The sequence below is a fragment of the Diorhabda carinulata genome, chromosome 1, assembly GCF_026250575.1.
Source record: "Diorhabda carinulata isolate Delta chromosome 1, icDioCari1.1, whole genome shotgun sequence".
NCBI classification, from domain to species: Eukaryota; Metazoa; Arthropoda; class Insecta; order Coleoptera; family Chrysomelidae; genus Diorhabda; species Diorhabda carinulata.
In genome coordinates this window covers 3,723,647-3,743,558 of record NC_079460.1, presented here as the reverse complement: position 1 = coordinate 3,743,558, position 19,912 = coordinate 3,723,647, and the positions used below count along the sequence as shown (strand labels likewise).

At 34.5% G+C, this 19,912-nt stretch overlaps 1 protein-coding gene across 14 annotated transcripts in view; it reads left to right on the top strand.

Moving 5' to 3' along the window:
• The window catches only part of LOC130902234 (rho guanine nucleotide exchange factor 18), a 102,500-nt gene extending 82,712 nt beyond the window's left edge, over positions 1 to 19,788 (top strand). For all 14 annotated transcript variants that reach the window (XM_057814237.1, XM_057814295.1, XM_057814286.1 and 11 more), the window contains 7 exons: positions 3,187 to 3,365; positions 3,429 to 3,677; positions 4,933 to 5,162; positions 5,222 to 5,408; positions 8,263 to 8,527; positions 12,147 to 12,415; positions 13,972 to 19,788. In XM_057814237.1, the coding sequence (XP_057670220.1) occupies positions 3,187 to 3,365; positions 3,429 to 3,677; positions 4,933 to 5,162; positions 5,222 to 5,408; positions 8,263 to 8,527; positions 12,147 to 12,415; positions 13,972 to 14,184 (1,592 nt within the window). In that variant the 3' untranslated portion in view covers positions 14,185 to 19,788. The remainder of the gene's footprint in view (positions 1 to 3,186; positions 3,366 to 3,428; positions 3,678 to 4,932; positions 5,163 to 5,221; positions 5,409 to 8,262; positions 8,528 to 12,146; positions 12,416 to 13,971) is intronic.
• The last annotated feature ends 124 nt before the right edge of the window (positions 19,789 to 19,912 follow it).

The following is a 19,912-nucleotide window of genomic DNA, read 5'->3' as shown; positions in this document are numbered from 1 at the left end:
TTTCATGATAATTCGAATTTTTACGGCAAAACAAAAAATTACAGCCTTTACCAAACTAATGCAACGGCTATACTGGTTTGTTTACAGATAAGGTAGATATCGCATCCGAAAGATTAGGCTTGAGGCTAAACAGCTGACATTCGCTAACCTTTGGCGCATGTTCGTTACTTAATATTCACATCTCGTATATAGATTAGAAACAATACATACATTTGTACATTGAACTCATAATTTTATAATAATCACCAATATTCAGACCAAATTCGCGCCATCTAGGAACGTATACCTCAACAACTAATTTCAAATAATACCTGCAAATTCGAATATTATTTTGAGGTAGCTTATACTTCAACTTTAGATCAAGTATAAAATTTTCGCTTTTCTTCTAAAATTCTAAAAATGTTCTACTATAATATGGATCCTGTTTCGTTAAGAAAAGTGCATACAAAAGCGTTTAAATTAATAAGACAAATTGTGCTTTAGTCTTTTCATCTCTAATACTCGGGGTCCTTCATATAGCCGCATTCGCGGCCGAAACACTCACGATGCATGAGTGTTGATCCAATTCGCAAATTTTTCGTGGCTTCGCGGCTCGTTTCCCGAAAATTCTCGGTCTTCGTCTCCCGATAATGGGCTCGCAGGCGCAAAGCGCTCGAAGCGCGCGCGAACACAACTAGACTTCATAATCGCGAGTTGCTGAGTCGCTCAGAAGCAATTGCTACGATTGGTTGTGTTTTAAACACCACGATTTTGCATACAAAATGAGTGGACATTACAAGACGTTAAGACCGCGAACTTTACAGTGAACTCGGCGCAAACCTGCGTCTTTAGACTGTCTGGAAACTTATCCGCGATTCGCGTTGCTATTCACGCCGTGATTCGCGTGTGAATGTGGATCGACCATTTGGATTAATACAGCAAAGAAACCACTTCGTAATCATCAGACACAGAACCATAGACAAAAATTTATATACACTACCCGTCAAAAGTTTTTGTCTACACCATAATTCATTAAATTTCGAAATAATACAACAAATTTCTCTTTTATACTATCAAATAAAGGTCGAAACGGTGTCTTATAAATCAAAAATAATAGTCTCCGTTATTTGTTTACTTTATACGTGGGACAAGTTAAAACTGAAAAGTACTTATTGATTTGTTCACTATTCTTTAACTGTGATTTATTTCTTCGGTGTTTATGATGTAGTTTAGTCCCAGTTAGCTCTACGAGACGTAAGAACGTGGTGTGATTCATATTTTTTGGATCAACACATTTTTTTGTGAAATTCGTATACGAATTGTTTTTCGTTCTCGCAAATTCTAACTTGTAAGTTTTAAAATGGGTAAAAACAAAGAACTTTTGGTTGTTTTAGTCCAGTCTAGTCTAGGCCACAGTAACTATACCATCGCCGTCGAATTAAAAATACCTCGACGTACAGTGAACTACAATATGAAAAAATATGCATCCACAAGAAGCTTTGGTTATAGAAAACGTTCTGTGTCACCTCAAAAAACCTCAATCGCTGAAGATAAACGTATTGTATTGATCAGTAAACGCGATCGACAACTCTCGGGCTCAGAAATAGCTGCTCAGAAGAGTGGGAGAGACTTTTATGACTTTTCTGGAGTAATGAGTCAAAGTTTTAGGTTATTAAGTCTAATGGAAGAGTGTTAGTGCGCAGGTCAAATGTAGAAAGGATATTAGATCCATATGTAATTCTCACTGTAAAACACGACGGAGGCTTGGTGATGGCTTGGAGATGTTTTGAAGGAATGGCAACTAGAGACCTGGTAAAAATTGAAGGGTTTTGAAAAAAGGAGGCTATGATAAAATAGACGGAAATGTAGTACTTACTGTCCAGATCTTAATCGGCAAAAAATTGGATCTTCCAGCATGACAATGATCCCAAGCATTTCTCGAAGTTATGCAAAGATTATTTGTAATAATTGGAAGGGAAGTATATACTGGAAGTAATGATTTGGCCGTCACAGTCGCCCGACTTCAACCCGATTGAGTTTTTGTGGGACAAATTTATACAGGGAATTCAGGAAGCAGTTTGTTACTTTCACTTCACATATTTGGAATATCCTGAAAAACGAATGGAGTCAAACAGACGACGATTATTTGTGGAAAAGGGGGTTACATCGATAAATTAAATAAATAAATATGTAATAATCACAAACTTCACTTATTCTTATTTAAATATGTTCTTTTAAATATAAATATCAAAATCGATTGTATTGTTTTTATTTGTGATCACGCAAAATATAGGGTGGCAAAAACCTTTGACCGGTAGTGTAGTAGTGCTTGAGAATGCGCAGAACCGAGCTGAAACCTCGGGGGATAGAGAAAGCATTGTCATTCTGTCTTCCTTAGTCGAAATAGTTTCCACTTATGGCAACTGCCCATATAGAAGTATTACATATATGGATAGACCCATCTAAGGGTTTAAACAGAAAATAAAAAATTTTACTTCACGTGTTATATGCGTGAACAGTCTACGAAATCGGTAATTCGTGAATCTATTCATATATTCCAAAAGATTTAAAAACTATTAGTAATACGAGGTTTATCTCAAAATTATCGAGCCTCATTCGATATAAAAACTTCACAGCCACCTCTGAGGGAGAAGGGAGTCACTTCATCTTCATGAACTCGTCTGTATACACAGTTACCAACTGGTCGCGATTATATCAACGAATTTGCACCAAATTTACCTCTATCTAGATTATCACTGGTGATAAATCGTTCATGATACTCCAACAAAACATAAATAATCAGGACCTTTTCGGGGTGGAACATTTTTTTATTATAAAGACGTTCTTAGAGGTGACAGAATCAATATAAAATAATGAAAATATTGACACTTCAAACCATACAATTTCAAAAATCGACTTTAATTAGTGAAAACATTGATAGGAAAGTGGTTTAATAAAATGGAGAGGGAGGTTACTCACCATATGATAAATGATGATAAATAAATTTCCATTTTCTGAAATACTTATTTTTATAATAATTTTAACCAATTGACATTATTAACTACAAACAACAAATAACACACAATGTTACATTGTATGTTTTATTTTAATGTGATTTTGCATGTACGACTCGTAATTGCTACTTAAATTTTATATAAAGTCCTTGGACTATATTTAAACATTAAATGAAACCAGAAGGGGTTTTAGGCCAACTGCGACAGAAGGATATAGAACAAGCATTATTACTGGAAGAAAAGATGTCACTTCAGTTGAAACTTTTGGCAGCTGCAGGATTAGAACCACCCTCACCTCCTTCATACCGACATCTTGTGAGCGAAAATGCTGATACTGGTCAAATGTGGAAGGAAGTTTTAATGGCAGTACAAGTGAGTTTTTTTTTTATTTTTATAACATTGAATATTTTTTGTCTAAATTCAATTAATTTACAGGAAGTGAGTCAGTTAGCGAGCTCATTATATACGACAGGTACCAATCTTTCGAGAAGTGTTAGCTCAGCTGGCGAACACCAAAGTGAGACTTACGTCTCTCCCATACTGCCGAAAAGAGCAGAAACCTTCGGTGGCTTCGATAACAACCAGGGTCCTTTTAAACTATTAGGAAAGAAACTTTCAACTTCCGGAACACCGGCCGGTACTCCGGACTTTGAAAATTTAAAACCTGGTGACTCAAGACTATTTGTAAGTATACAACGAGTACTGTGCTCGTCCCATTCAAGGAATAGAGGATTATTTCGTTTGAGAATACTTTAAAATCTTTCTTTGCGAGGTCTGATTAAAAAATAAACTTTGACCCCCTTGTGGTTTGTCACTTTAGCAACCATTAGTCCGTTTTCCTATTCTTCTGGCATATTTTCCTCTCTCCATAAATTTCTTATCAAGTTCTATATATATTTCTGTCATTTAGGTTTTTATTTCGCCTTTTCCAAGTGTTCCTCCTTTATAACAATTCCTAATAACTTCTATTATCTTATTTTTTGTTGGTTCTTTGTAATTTTTTTGTGGATTCATGTTTACAATCTATATTATCCGTTGAAAGTGTTCTTTTCTTTTTTTTATGTAAAAAACAATCAGAAGAGGGCACACGAGAAGTTGGAGTGGTGCATGCTCTGTGAATTTTGATCTTGTATTTCTACAGATTCTAGTGTTCGGGAATAACGTGCCTTGGTAGCCGATTCCACAAATACTGGGAAGAATAGTGGGAAGAGCATCTACCGTGGTAGTATCGAAAAAACAGATTTAGATCATCGACTTTTCTTCTATACTCTAATTTAACCAAGTTTTTGGTCAACTCTGGATCGCCTATAAGTCGAAGTGCTCTCTTCTGTATTGAGTCGAGCATCTTCAAGGTTTGCTTGGAAGTCTAGCTCCAAATGTACGAGCAATATTCTAATCATGGACGAATTTGGTCTTGTAGAGGATTAAAAACTGTTGCGGAGAACATAGCTTTTTGGTCTTAAAGAGGACTCCAAGTTTTTGAGAAGCTGTCTTAGCTAGTTCGGTCATGTGACTATACCAAGACATATTACGTCCAACCTCAACACCCAACAAGTGAATTTGCCATTCTGGTGGTATTTTATGTCTATACAAGACCAAATCTGGGTCTTTGCTGTATAAAACTCAAGTTGATGTACAGGAGAAATAGATGCATCCCTGGGGAGCACCAGCGTTGAACTCAAACCTTTTTGAGGTACGTCCATCGATAGCAACCTGGATGAATCGGTCTTTGAGAAAGTTACTAAGCCAGCTGATGAGTACTGTACGATCTCAACTTATTCAGAAGGTTGGCATGTCAAACCCTATCAAAAGCCTTCGATGTATCCAATGCTCTAGATTCTCTATTTTTGATTCCTCTGATTTAACTTTCATATGTCTTGTATATCTCATTTATTTTCCTCCAAGAGAAGTTATTTTATGTTATGAAAATTTATTTTAGGAACGGTTGCCTTATAGAAATTGTGTGATAACAGGAGGGCCTTTAATTAATGGCAATATTATAAATGTAAATAGTGAATCTCCTCATCTATCTCAACATCCGGCGTCAGCTCCTGATGGTCCTGCCTTATTATCGCTCGGAAGAGAACAACAGTTAGCAGCTATTCAACTATCACATTACGTATACACTTTACTTTGTATTATATCTCAGTTAATGACTACGAACGAAAGGTAAGTACATGTATTACGAAAACAAATTTCAATGGAATTAAATTTTTTATTATTTTTAGTTTGCAAGCTCAAGTGGCGACGTTGAAAGGCGGTGCCGATTCAAAGCAATATAGACACAACCAGCAATTGGAAGAGTTGAGAAATCTTCAAGATAAATTGAGTGGGGAAAAGGCTGCGTGGAACGCCTTGAAAGAACAAGAAACCAAAGAATTGGAAGAGAAGAAAGCAGAACTACAAAGATTGCAGGTAAAAATATATATTTTGTAAGACACAAGCACGAGAAGGAAAACTATTACACTCGAGTACTGTCTGCCATATGTTATAGTGTACTGGAAAGACGTGCTTTGGTAGCTGGGTTGCACTTCTCCATAGAAAGGAGTCCCAATAAATTGACGTTTTGGGCGTCAGCAGGCGTACTCGATGTTTATGAGCCACGTCTGCGTGTCGAGTAGATCTTGCAAATACTGCTCCAGGTGGTATTATGTTGGAAGGCTCCTACCGTGCAGAGCTTCTATGCTTGAAGCTGTCCTGAACAACTCTGGATCGTCTAAAGTCGAACTGCTCTCTTCTGTATTGAGTCGAGTATCTTCGGGGTATGCTGGGGAGCCGAGCTCCAAATATGTGACCAATACTTCAAAGATGGACGAATCTGGACCTTGTAGAGGATTAGAAGCTTTTTGGCCTTAAAGAGGGCTCCAAGTTGTACAATAAGCAAATTTGCGGTGATGGTGATATTTTATATCCATATAGGACCAAATTCTGAACACAGTGCCGGTAAAAACAGCAACTTGGGTCTGCATTAAACTCAATCAGATTACTTTCACTCCAATTCAAAATGTTTTCAAGATTGATATTGATGGTGGTGATCTATTGCTGCTTACGGCTTTGTGTGTTACTAAAGTTTATGGAGGCGGCTGATTTGAACGACGATACCAGTGCGCTATCATAGGCGCAAAAACCTCTAGATCGTGTATGCAGTCTTGTTGTGTAGATCGTTGTCCTAATTACTATATTCTTCTAGGTATTTATAAAAGTATAACGAATATCCTTTATATTTTAGAATTTACTACGGTTTGTTTATCTAAATCCTACAAAATCATAAACTTTTTCATTTACTAAATTTTCATTGTAGTTTCCTCTTTTTTATTTTGATATAATTCATTACTCTGCTACTATTCGCTATAAATTTTCTGTCCCAATGATATATCATTAACATCCAATGATGTAAGTGCTATTTACAGCAATTTTTTACTAAAAACTTCAAGATAAAATTGATTTTATATCTTGAAAATACAAAAGTTAGGTTAGTTCGACCAACTTTGTTCGTTGTACACACGGAGGCTTCAGAACTATTGTGTTTCTATATACATTCCATAATTAGAAAACTCCAGAATGAGTTTTGTACTTTTTCTATGTTTAATTCTTTGAGAAAATCTCCCAATAGCATCAGCAGAGCAGTTCCTTTTCATTAGATACTTGGTAGTACATTATCCAGTGATCATTCCAATTGGATTGGATGTTGCGTTCGTCTTCTTTTCATCGATCCTTGGCCAAATAATTCTGGATATTGTACAATTACTTCTGTTTGACCATATATCCCGATGTTTGGCCATGATTCTTGTATCTAGTTTTCAGTTTGTACGACATCTGGATACTTATTTCCTTTGAAAATACACCCACTTATGTTCTATTTTTTTTTATTTATTTAGTCCCATTCTTTTTCTCGTATGTTTATCCTTTCCTTATGATATATATAACTAATTAAGAAAAACATATTTTTTGCCAAAAAAAAAATATTTTACTCACCAATTTAATTTTCTTCAAGAGCAACATAATCATGCCAACGCTTATCTAAATTCTCGTTGCTGTGCTATTTTGCCTCAAAATAGATTTCAACAATATCTTCTTATTTTGAGCTGAATTTCTTACTGCCGAGCATTTTTTTTATATCAGCGAAAAGCCAGTAGTCACTGGTGTCTAGATCTGGACTATACGGTGGATGAGAAAACAACTCGTTCAATTTAACCATTTAACACTAATTTTTTTTCGACATTCCTTGATTTTTATATTCAAACGATCCAATAACTCTATGTAGTATTGATGGTTTCTCCTTTTTTGATATAGTTGATGAACAATATTCCATGCTGAAGCAGTCATTCCACTCATATTTCTGGAGTAACCACCACAATTGAACGAACAGAACATTCACCACCATCGGTGTTTGGACAATCACGTTTAATTTCGGCAAACCTATAGCAAATGGTTCTTTTCGATGGAGCAGAGTGTGGATAACTGATTTGAAGACATATTTTTTTCATCAAGAAGCAACAAATAATTAACACATGAAATTGTTTTGAAAATGACAAAAGTAGCTTTACTTAAATGGCTATCAGACTAATCAAAACATCGTGAAATTTTAGACATAATCTTTTGAACGACTTATTGAGTGATTTAATATCACATCATCTTCAAAAACAGCTGATGACACTCCTAAACCAAACATAATGATATTATCTGGTGCCTCAACTCTTCCATGAGTTAATATCCGGCTGGAAGGACCAAACTATGTCATTGTGTAATAATATAATGATAATCTAACTTGATATTTCATATAAAATCAATTTAAAATGATAAGAGTCCTAAAATGAAGATAAATCATAACTAAAATATATGAACGGGTCTAGGAAGTAGACAATTGATTCTTTTATTATTAATCGCTTATTGTTATATTTATTTAAATATATTATTGTCTTATCCCCCGTACTATTAATCTGTCCGGTTTGATAACGATCATCTAGAAATAATTATAATAAAATCAAAGTGCAATTTTCTAATTATATAATTGCCTGCAGGTTTGCGTTTAGAATTATATTGACCTTCATATTAGGAGCTGTTAGTTATGCTAAGAATTTCAAATACATATCAACGGTATTTTTAGTTAGAATTCAATTAGGTTAATTATCATATGAGTAACTTTCTCGGCAAATTAATTATTCACGTTATTGTCATAATCCTTAACAACAACTTAGTGTTTATCTTAGATTCGTACGAATTAGGAGTGTGACAGATTTTTAATTCGAGTAAACTTTTTATAATTCAGGAACAAATTCGTGCCGAACAAGACGACGTCGCTCAACAAAGAGAACAGTTATTCAGAAAAATGGAGATGTTAACTAACAAAGGTTTATTGGTAAACGTACCAATACCTCCCCCGGGTATTGCCGACGATAGTAGCAAAGAAACTTCTGAAGATAGTAGTCCTCAATCGGATTCTTCTTCTGCAACCAGCGCTTCTGGAGGTGGTAGCAGTTTAACGCATTCAAGTTCTTCCGTAGATAGACGAAAAGATTCCAAATGGACTAAAGGTGAGCCATATACATATAATTTTAATTTTACATCAATCAACTTACCCTGTATACTACCGACCTTGACTTTTACTTAAAAAAGTTGAATTCATTGTCTCATATGACCATTTCTTTTACACTGAAGTTACTGAAGGTAAACTGAGTTATATTTACCTTACCTCGCGGCACTACAGTTCTGCCAGACCTCCATAGCATTTTGTCCTTTCTAACTTAGTTAAAATTTCTGGAATCGTTGGTGATATTCATACTGAATACTGTTTACACTACCACTACACCAACACTCACAATTACACTGTCTGATGAGTGTTTCGATAACTAAGTAATCGTCTTCAGAGACTGAAGGTAAACAGTTTACCGTCAGTGTTTGAAGACGATAACTTGGTTATCGAAACATTCATCAGACAGTGTAATTGTGAGTGTTCGTGTAAACAGTGTATCCAGTATTCTGTCCTTTGACTTGGAGCAACATCTTGTAATCCGCATTGTTCGACATTGTTCAATCTCATTATTGGCCTTCCTCTTCTTCTAGGATTGAACACTTCAATTCGCGAAAATTACGAAGTGGGCGACATCTGTTGATTTTGTTTCAAACTTCAATAGAGGTGAACAATAAAGCCAGAATACGAACTAATTAGACCTGACGTTTGTGGACACAAACTTTAATGGTTTTTGTTCCTTCTAGGCCACATAATACTGCTTTAAAAACCACTTTCCATTTTTTTTATTGGTCTGCTTCTGACTCCAATATATGCTATGATGTTGAAAGGGAATTACTTCAATTTTCGTCATTTCTAGACTGATTCTTAAACAAAACTTTTTTTTCCAACCACACAAACACGTTAAGGAAATTGCAAAAATAAATATAGTCTTAACAAAATCACCGGAAACACATGCGCCATCTAGTGACATGTGACTTTCGCTAATATTCATAACTTATGGAATTTGGAATCTTCCATATGTTGAATATGTCCAAACCATTGGATTTTTCGAGTTCTGATGTTTATCCGACTTTTCTTTCGAACCTTCTTAATATTTCTTTGTTGTACTCTGTCAGCATCCATGTTTCACCACCATATAAAACTAGTGGGCGAATAAGAGTTTTGTAGAACTGCATAAAAAGCACAAGAGGGTAAAACCCTATTGTACTCGATTAGTTCTAGTAGTGCATACCGTGTGGAAATGCCTAAGGATATTTATTTATACAATGCGTTTCAAAAATAATTATCCGATTTAATAGGATCATATTTTCAAATCGAATGCTCATATAGACATGAGGTAATTTTTACATCAATCAAGCTTTTTTATATATTATAGTTTCTCAACCTCTTTTAGATGCACTGCATATGCCTATACTCAAATTTAGGTAGCTAGCTTATGAGTAATGTATTCAATGGAAGCTCTGATGAAGTACTTCACTTCAACCAATACTGTTGGAAAATGAGGGATATAAAGAGTGTATTTTACAAACTTCTTACAGAAACAATCTAAAAACAATAAGGTCTGGTGACCTTGAACACCAGTTATGTAACGCGGAATCGTTTGGTCAATGCAGTGTGGTGGAGCACCTTCCTGCTGATATATGAAGTTGTTTCAATCTATTTCCCACTGCATTAACTTTTGAAGAATCTCGGAGACTTCCTAAATTGCTTATGCTCTGTACTTTAGAAGGATAAACACCATATGCATGCAAATAACACAAAACGCTTTTACAGACGCCATTTTGGCTACTGAGCTGGGCATTGACAGAAGCGCACCTAGCGGTTACCACTAGGGCTGGGCAATTATCAAAAAATATAATCGATTATATAAAATAATCGATTATTTTCGATTAATCGATTAATTTTTGTTTTCCTTCCCCTTAGGGATTTTGCTCAAAATCAATCTGAACTGACTCATTTGTGCAAAATTTCCAATAGATTGTTCAACTAACTGCAAAAGTGTCGGTTTCGTGTGTCGGCCGACACTTTTTTAGCCTAGCTCGCATTCGGTAAATGCCTAGAGCGTAACGAGCGATGAGGAACTTCGTTTCAAAAAATGCACTATATCCTTGTACCATTAATTCAATAATAAGATGAGTAGTTTGTACTATGAAATAATATTTACCTTGATTCATCATCGCTTATTTCAGTACTCGCAGATTTATCTGTTCGATAAATATTTTGCATCTCAGCGTAAAGAAGTGGATGCTTTGCCTTCAAGTGATTCCTTAAATTTGTAGTGTTACCACATGACTTAATGTTTTTTTTACATTTTCTACAAACTAAATTGTCTCCAGTTTCAGATTTATTGAAGTAATGCCAAAGTAAGCTTCTTCCTCTATTTTCTTGCAGATTCCTAAAAAAAGCATAATTCAGACAAAAAATGCTGCATCTGCACCTCATTCACATTCATTTTATTACCGACTGCAAGGATAAACTTTAAACTAGCCGCCCTCAAAAAATTTGACAGCACTATAATATACAGAGTTCGGCAAAAGTCCGGGACCGGATTGTAATTAACTTGTCAAAAAAAATAGGTGACTTACAAAAATTTTAAGTAAAACTATTTTTATAAATGATCATCTGTAACAAAAACTAGAAAATAATTGGCACACAAACCTGGATCCTCTTCAATGGAATTAGTAATAATCATAAAAATTAGCAATAGTCATAATCATAATAACAAATTAGTAATTTGGTTATGCTTAGAAACATACCTTGATTTTTTCTTTGCACACTTTAAACAAACAATCGGAAAGCACAGTGATTGGATAGGTCGAATTAAAAAAACAAACGTCATGTGAAATATCAAAACTCTTTTATGATGTACACTGCCGAAAGTGCCAAAGCGTCATATCACAACGGTTCTAATGCAAAGCAAATGGTCTAATATTTTCTGTCCTGTGATCCAAAAAAATGCAACAGCAAAACAATCTATGCGGCACTAGGCCGCAAATGTTTCATCTTTCGCCGACACCTATATTAAATAAAATAAAAAACTTAGACTAAGACGCGGGCCGCTGGACACTATCTAATATCAAAGAAAATAATAATATTTTCTATTTTTTTTAAGGTAAATGCCATTTATAAAGATCTTTTTAAGAATAATTTTTGTACCTAGTTAACTAAATAAGTTTAAATGTTACATACCTAATTATCAATATGTATATTTTATAGGTATAGGTATATATATTTGGTTAAAGCGATTAATTAAAAGGGAGTGTGCTCTTGCTTAATTTTATGTTATTGATTAATATAATCAATAATTGTGATCCAGTTAATACAATGTGGGCCAAAGAGATCGAAAACTCAAAACAAATATTTCTTGATTACGGCAGCTATAAAGTTGAAAAATAACATTGTGATTTGATTCCCACCAAAATAAAACTAAACAATAGAAATATTTCTTATTATTATTAATCGATTACCGGTTATTTTAAAAATATATATCGATTAATCGATCACCCTATTATTTTTCGATTAATCGATTATTTTGGCCACCCCTAGTTACCACATATAAATAACAGAGCTTCTTCTTTCTAAAAGTATATTGTTTGATAGCATCGGATTCATAGATGAATAGCTAAGATTTTTGTAAATCGGATTTATTTTCAACTTTTTAAATATTTTTGTATTTTCAGGAAATTCACAAATAAAACCTCAACTTCCTCTAAATCTGATATCAGCTACGAATCAACAAAAGGTGTCACAGAACGTACATATAAAACAACAAATTCCTTTGAAGTTGGCTTCGAAGTTAAGCGGAGATTTTTCCAAATCGAGTTTGGGTGGTGTGCAACAGATGTTACCATTGAAATTGAGCCAGGATGAAAAAGTACGAAGAACCAGCACATCTGGATATCAACGATTAGGCTCAGATAACAGTTTCAGTCCCCCATCGGGAGAAACGGTTAGTTGAACTTTATTTTTCAACAAGGGGGGCATAATTGTGAGTAAGGGAGCATTCCCAATTTTTTTCTACATATAATGGGTGATTTCTTTATGATTTTCCTTTTTCTATACAGTTCAATGATACAGTTGAAGTCACAAATAATTGTTTTTATTTTTTCCAAATAAACAACACTATATCATGTGTAAACTAAAATAAGGATATTTCAAACTCCCCAGTTGATTTTTGTACGCTTCGTATGGTTCTCTATGAGTCCAGTTCACTCAGGTGACTGCTTAATTACAGGTTTCATCCAAATTCTTTTTATTTTGCCTAAACAATTCCGAATAGCCCTCTAATCATCGATTCGCTCTATTTTTGTCCTGTTGTAAAGAAAGATGTTTTTTAAATACTTATACCAGAATCTTCTAACCTTTTTTCAAGCAAAATCCACGGCGGATTCCTTGCAATCAAGCGAACGGTAACTAAAAAAATTTAGATCAAAACCCATCAGAATTGATAACTCCATAATACAAAAGCCATTTTTTTCAATAACCTCACGACAAATCAAGAGTCTTGATTTAATGAATGGAAACAACTTTTAACTAGCAACTTTCAGCCACTGTTCTATGAGCGGGTAGTGGTTTGCACAATAACAAGTCCTTTTTCATCAATAGTTTTTGCATGAGTCATCGCTTTATTATGAAGGTACGAGTGAGTACCATCAAAAGGACGTAATTTAACTGGAACCATCGAATTGTTCGGAAGGAATCGCGAACTTTCTTGATAAGGCCCAGTTATTCCAATTCAACAGGGTATAGCAACTAATCGTGTGACTGTTCTTCATTTGGCCATCCTCCTTTATCATTAATTTTCTTGCTGTGTAGAAACTATTAGATTCTTAATTCATCCCGGCTTCATAAACAGAGCCACGGTGGAAATAATAAACTGAGCATAAAGCAAATGGTGCAATGGCGAAGAAAGCTCAAGATTAAACGATTGATTGATCGACTGAGATCGCACCATTTCCAAAGATTATGGTAAAAGGTTTCTTCGCATCAAGCGCCTTGAACTGGCACGCACGGACCTCAAGATTTCTACAGAAAGTCAAGCAAGGAGACCACATCCATCGGCAGTAAACTACCTGCCTGTCAACACTTAGGATTCGCAGCCGCTGATCAAAGGTAACCACGGATCCTCTTTAAAAAGCCCTATGAGATCCATGGACAATACGTTGGTCAACTATATACCAATTCCAATGTACAGTTTTCCATCACAACCTTTCTCAATTTGATGCAACCCTCATCGTCAAGAATCATCATTGTTAGTATTACCATGTTTTAACTCCGAAAATCTGTGAATAATGGATGATTTTCCTGGAGAACAGTCACCATAATATTATATATGCTTAATTAACATATACAATTTTTTTTTGTTTCCTTTATATCAATAGAGTCACTTGACAAAATTGTTGGGTACATTGAGCTCAAAATTTGACAGTTGTCATTTGAATACTTCTTGGATGAGGCGATCTGATATATAGCACAATTGTTTTGATTAATTGATTATTATTTCAGACTCCAACTGGAACCCAACACGTTCATAGTAGAACGGGTTCGAGTCCTGCAATGATGCAGGCTTCGCCGCCGAACTCAACACCTTCGAGTCAGTGTCAAAGTCCAGGAGGTGCCAAAGCGACTCGCACAAACACTTATCCCAAACTTCCGGATAAGTTCAAAGTTAGAAACGATCAGCAACCGCCCACCGACGAAGAGGTGATATATTTCTGACGACTCTCCAGCAGAACAAAACATTTTTTTTGTTCCCTCATTAATACGAAAGTATAGGAACTTGTTATTATTGTGGTTTTCTGTATCGTTTTTATTCTTTATATATTTTACTAGAAACTTACATTCCAGTCTCGAATGTATTAACATTGTTCAACCATTGTTTGTCGATAAATTCTTAGTTTCAATTTGCTTTAATATAAACTCCTAGGCAAAATTAACCCACCACTACAATTAACCTAAATACATATTTACAAATTAAACACTACGTTACATTGAAATGATAATGAACACCTACAAATTAGTCGAATATGACCTTAACATAACTGTAATTTGCATTAATTTCTCCATAAAAGTTTGTTTTTGCTAGAAAAGCACAAATACCTCCAAATTGAAAAAAAAATTAGTAAACGAGGATTAATGCATATGGGCCAAGCCCTAATACCGTGCAGGCCCTACTCTTCTTCTTCTTATAACTGCATTGATGCATCGTGACATGCTTGATATCAAATGTTCGACAAAAGATTGCGACATATTCTCCCATGCTTCAATAGCGACCTCTATGAGTTTTTTGTGATTAGAAACTATGACTTTGAATCCTCTTTTTGAGATAGTTCCATAAATGTTCCATAGAATTCATATCCGGACTGTTAGGTGGCCACTATAATAAAAGGATATTGGCATCATGTGAGTAGCCAATAATCTTTCCAACCACTTGGGGACAGATGCTCGACAATAATGTTGTCTAAGTAATATTGGGCATTCATAGACCTTGTACTTATAGGGACCAATTCCATACGAGCATAGAAGTAAATTCCTCCACAAAACATTTTAGAGCCACCACCAAACCTTTCTCCTTGCTTTTGCCAGACACGATCACGTCCATCTGGAGCTTTAAGGCTAACTTTAGTTTCATCGGAGAACAGAACCCGTTTCCAATCATTGAGGGTCCAATTCTGATGTAGTCTTGCAAAATTGAATCTCGGAACTTCGTGTTCTCTAGTAAGCAAGGGTTTTTTGGCTTCATGTAAATATTTTCTAACCGCTCGAGACGATGTATCGATAATTAATTTTTTAATAAATTGCTGGTGACTCTCCTGCTTCTGAAAGCACGTTGTCTCAAAAAATGATCAACAATTTGATTAATGCAACGTTTACGTCCTTTTCCTGGTCCAGCAATATCTCGACTCAGGAGAGTCGATGCTCGCACTCCCTCCTCCATTGACAAATATCTTTGGCAGCTCAGTTTTTTACTTGATATACTCCCAATTGAACTTACAAACATGCTTGTAATAAAAACAATTATAATCAACAACTGGTTTCTAAAAGAAACATTGCTTCAATCAGCACTTTTTCAGAAAATGTTAACACACTTTTAGTCTAAAACAAGTTGGAATTTCTGGAACTGTTGGTGAAATTCATACTGAACACACTGTTTACACTACCACTACACCAAACTCACAGTTACATTGTTAAACTTCAGTTCCCTGAAGACAATAACTTGGTTATCGAAACGCGCGCTAGACAGTGTAATTGTGAGTGTTGGTGTAAACATTGTGTTCACTTAATCTTAAACGAGATTTAATACGAATGACTGTCGAAAAAAGGTTATGTGATAATATAGTCAACTTGAATAACAACTGTCACTGTCAAACAAGGTCCATGGCCTACTTGTCGTACAGTAAGTTATCAATAAATGAAGAATATCGAGAAAAACATAAGTGGTGCGTTATGAGTTTATCTTAGTTTAAATGACAACCGGATGTAGGTTTCTGTGTGAATATATCGATTCAAATTTCTTGTATTACTTTTGATTATAAATATTAATATTTATTTAGTTTAAGGTTTTAATAATATTTTAATACAGATCTGAACTTACTTTTTACGATTCTCTTGTCTTTCGTATAGTAGATATGTACTTTTTATTTTCCAAAATAGATTTACGCAATTTGATATTAAGATTGAAGGTATTTGAGTCAATGTAGTATGCGCAAACATTATTACAACCTATGTGTCCGAAATAAGAATTTTTATAAAAAAAACTATAAGACACACTATTACACAAAACACAATTAACACTTTTTGGTCCTTCGAGTCTCATACGAATCAATCAATCAACTTAAAAACTCAATTGACTTAATTACCTCGAGTAAACGTAAATCTCGTTACCGTATACTTGCGTTTGTCTTCCTCGAAATTCCGTTCGAATCAGTATTTTTGGATATACTCAAATCTTGTGACAATACAATATTCTAGGATATGATTTCTCTCGTTTTAAATTTTAGATGATTAGTAACTTTTAAAACTGATATTGTGAATATAGTACAGATCGAATCCATAAAAAATCGAATGAAAAGAAAGGATAACAATCACTGAATCAATTCAAAGCTCTAATAAACTCAGTGCAATAGATTGCAGTGATATTAAATTTGATAATTTCCAATTTTATTAGGAAAATTTTTCATAAATAATCGTAAATGGTTAAAAACATTTTATTTATTTTTGATATATTTGAGATTTCATCTTTTAGAAATATTTTTTCTTCTAACAGCAGCTAATAGCCCGGGAATGTAAAGCCGAAAAATGTTGCTGCCACCAAGAAATATCCTTGGGTAGTATGTCAACTATCATCGATCAACTATTATAAAAATTATTTTATAGGAATACCTGCAGGGATCATCACCGAATTAGATAAACTATGTACAAGGTTTCCTCGGGATTATTTATACCATCAAGGTAATGCAATCATGGTAAATTCACGTCGAACCATAAACTTTACCGTTATTAGGCACTTTAAAGTTCTCTTATCGATCAATTCATAGTTTTTAGTAATTTAGAACCTAATTCTTGTTCTTAACCCGAAATGATTTTACTCTGACACTTCGTCACTAATACAGTATGGATTGCAACTATTACACTACTTCATTTAATAAACTCCGTATCTGGTACAAAGATGACACCGCTACTACCGTACCACTTTGTTGAAATGTGAAAATGTTGAAATCGAAAGACCTCGAAGTTTTTTTTATATCAATTAACCTACTTTAAGGTACTTTTTGCTTATAACTTGTGTCTGTTGCCTCCAGCAACTGGGCTATTGTGTATCATATGATTGTTTTTGTGCTCCAATGACCAGCGATTTAAAATGATGCATTTAATACGATTATAAACCTTACTCGAATACAGTGAGTACAAAACCTTTCTTTCCATTCGTTATTTTTTGTATACCGTTGTTAATTGTTAATAGATATTAGAGAAAAAAAAAAAGATTCCCTGTACAAATTTCCAAACACAATAAAACAAAAAATGTGTGTTTGTAAAGTTGTTCGACAAAATTTATATTATATAAAAAATGGCCTACCATATTTTTGTCTTTTCTTGTGAATGTCGTAGTTTAAAGGGAATATTTTTATAAACTATTTATCCTTCCAACTTTTAACTGAATCTCAACAAGTTGTGGTTTAAGTGTAAGATATATTCAAATGATCCAGACGTGTAGATATCACAATATCATTACAGCTACTGACAAGTGATATGTGGCATGTCCACGAGATTTATTCATTCACATATAAATATATTATGCGAGGTGTCTACATTTTTGGATAGTTTGTAATGTTAAATATTATTTGTCATCGTGAGACAGTGATATCCATAGTGAGGTTAACTAGAATTATTTACTGTAGTGATTGTGCTCAGCAATATTGTATCGGTGGCATTATTAAAGTGGGCAAATCGATAAATTTGCGTAAAAAATAATAAGCAAGGGGCGAACCAAATTATGTTAGTGACGGATTGAAGAACACTTCTCGATCAAAAGTTACTGTCGGTTTTTGTTTTTAACTCACATATTACTGAAACTATTTTTTTAGAAGTTGGTAGTTGCAAGATTGTAGATAAGTGAAAAAATATATTTTAAGAAATAAATTCAATTATTACACTGTATGATAATTTTTAAAGCATTTTTGTAAAGAAATATTGCAATTTTCACAAAAAAAAAACTTTTTTTTGCAGTATCCATATCGAGACTGTTTTTTCTGATAAATTACAAGATCATATCCTGAGTGTGGAACTGCACTGGTATTTCGCCTTGTTGGACCCCGTTTTGTCTCCTTCTGGAACGATTCCAAAATGTTGCAGGCTATGTTTTTTCAAAGTTCAAATTGATTCACTTGCTGATCTTCTGTTGTGTCTGGCAGTGTTTTGAATATAAATGTCAATACCGTAAGCCACCAAAGGAAAGTACCATTTTTTACCCCTTATGGACACACGGTAAAGACATATTCTGATCGCTGCGATCAATTCCACCCATTAAGGAATTATAAACCTTTATCAAATTTGGTTGTGCTTTCTGAAAAAACGTTTTATTAAATGGTATGGGATTACCTAACAAAAATTAAACGTAATTGTCACAATGATATTGTCATGTCAATGACAAATCACTATTCCCGTGTCTTTATCGAATCGGTAATCATATTTACCTGTTGGAGCACTAATTAGAGGACATATATATCCTCATCCATGCTATGCTCGTGTTTAAAAGAAGCGTCATAGAGAGGCCATACTTTAGCAAACCGATCTGATCGGTTATTATCACATAAGTGGCGAAAGCCTGTCTCTTGGAAATTGCATCTGCTTTTAGCTAATTTGCAGATGTTAGTTTTTTTAGAACAGGCTCTGATGATGTGTGTTATTGAAACAGCTGCTGTTGTTTTAAGATTACAAGAGGTAAATCATCTTCTTCGTTGAAATAAGGGTCGTTTGTTCTACTTGCCTGTCAACTATTACCTCAAAATCGTTTCTGAGCTGACTTCCTGGTAAGTGATTGATTTTAGTATTATCCTCGTCTCCGGAGTCGCAGTCAGTGATATTATAAGCGTAACAACTGATGAAATCTTGATAGAAATATAATTTGATATCCATTACCGCCGCAACATCTTCTAACCGATAAATTGAATAATGTAAAACAGTATAGAATTCTTCATGTCTTTAAAAAGAACAGTATAATATCTGGGCTAAAAAGAAGCTATTAGCTGTTTTCCATTTACATTCAACTGAGACACTCGGTTATGTGAGTATCTTACACTCAATAACCACATAAAAGTCACCATTCCATTAGTGATCCAACTGTCTGTTACGCACAGAAAAAGAAACGACAACTTAAATAATAACTGTTTTTAATAATTTAGTATTGTGTACTTAGTCGCTTATTTTGATGACAAGATCTGACAACGTGATGTCCTCAACCTCACTTTCAATCTGAGTTCACAAAACTCACTAAAGCGCACGGCCTCAAGCTTGTGCGGATTGTTGGTAAAAACTCAGTTGGGTGATACCTACCTACCTATATTACTTAACATTTTGTTGAAGTTTGCAACATGGAAGTTTATAGTTTGGAAGAATATAGAAGATTTTGTGACATTTAATACATTTCAGTTATGCGGGTGCTAGTGTGTACATTAAAGTGGACTAGTACAGATAGTACCTTGATTGACATGAGAGAAAATAGTAATGAGATCTTTGCCCATGGTAGATGTAAAGCTTGTATATCTGGGCCACTACAGGTTACACCGGTGTCTGTGACATAATTAATGAATACCAAAAACAGAACTGGACCCAAAGCTGAACCCTGAGGTACACCACTGTTAGCTGGCAATTTACTTAACTTTGTCAGTAGCTCTTACCAATTGTTCTCGATGGCTAAGATACAAACCATGGTCTGCTCTGACGGTCG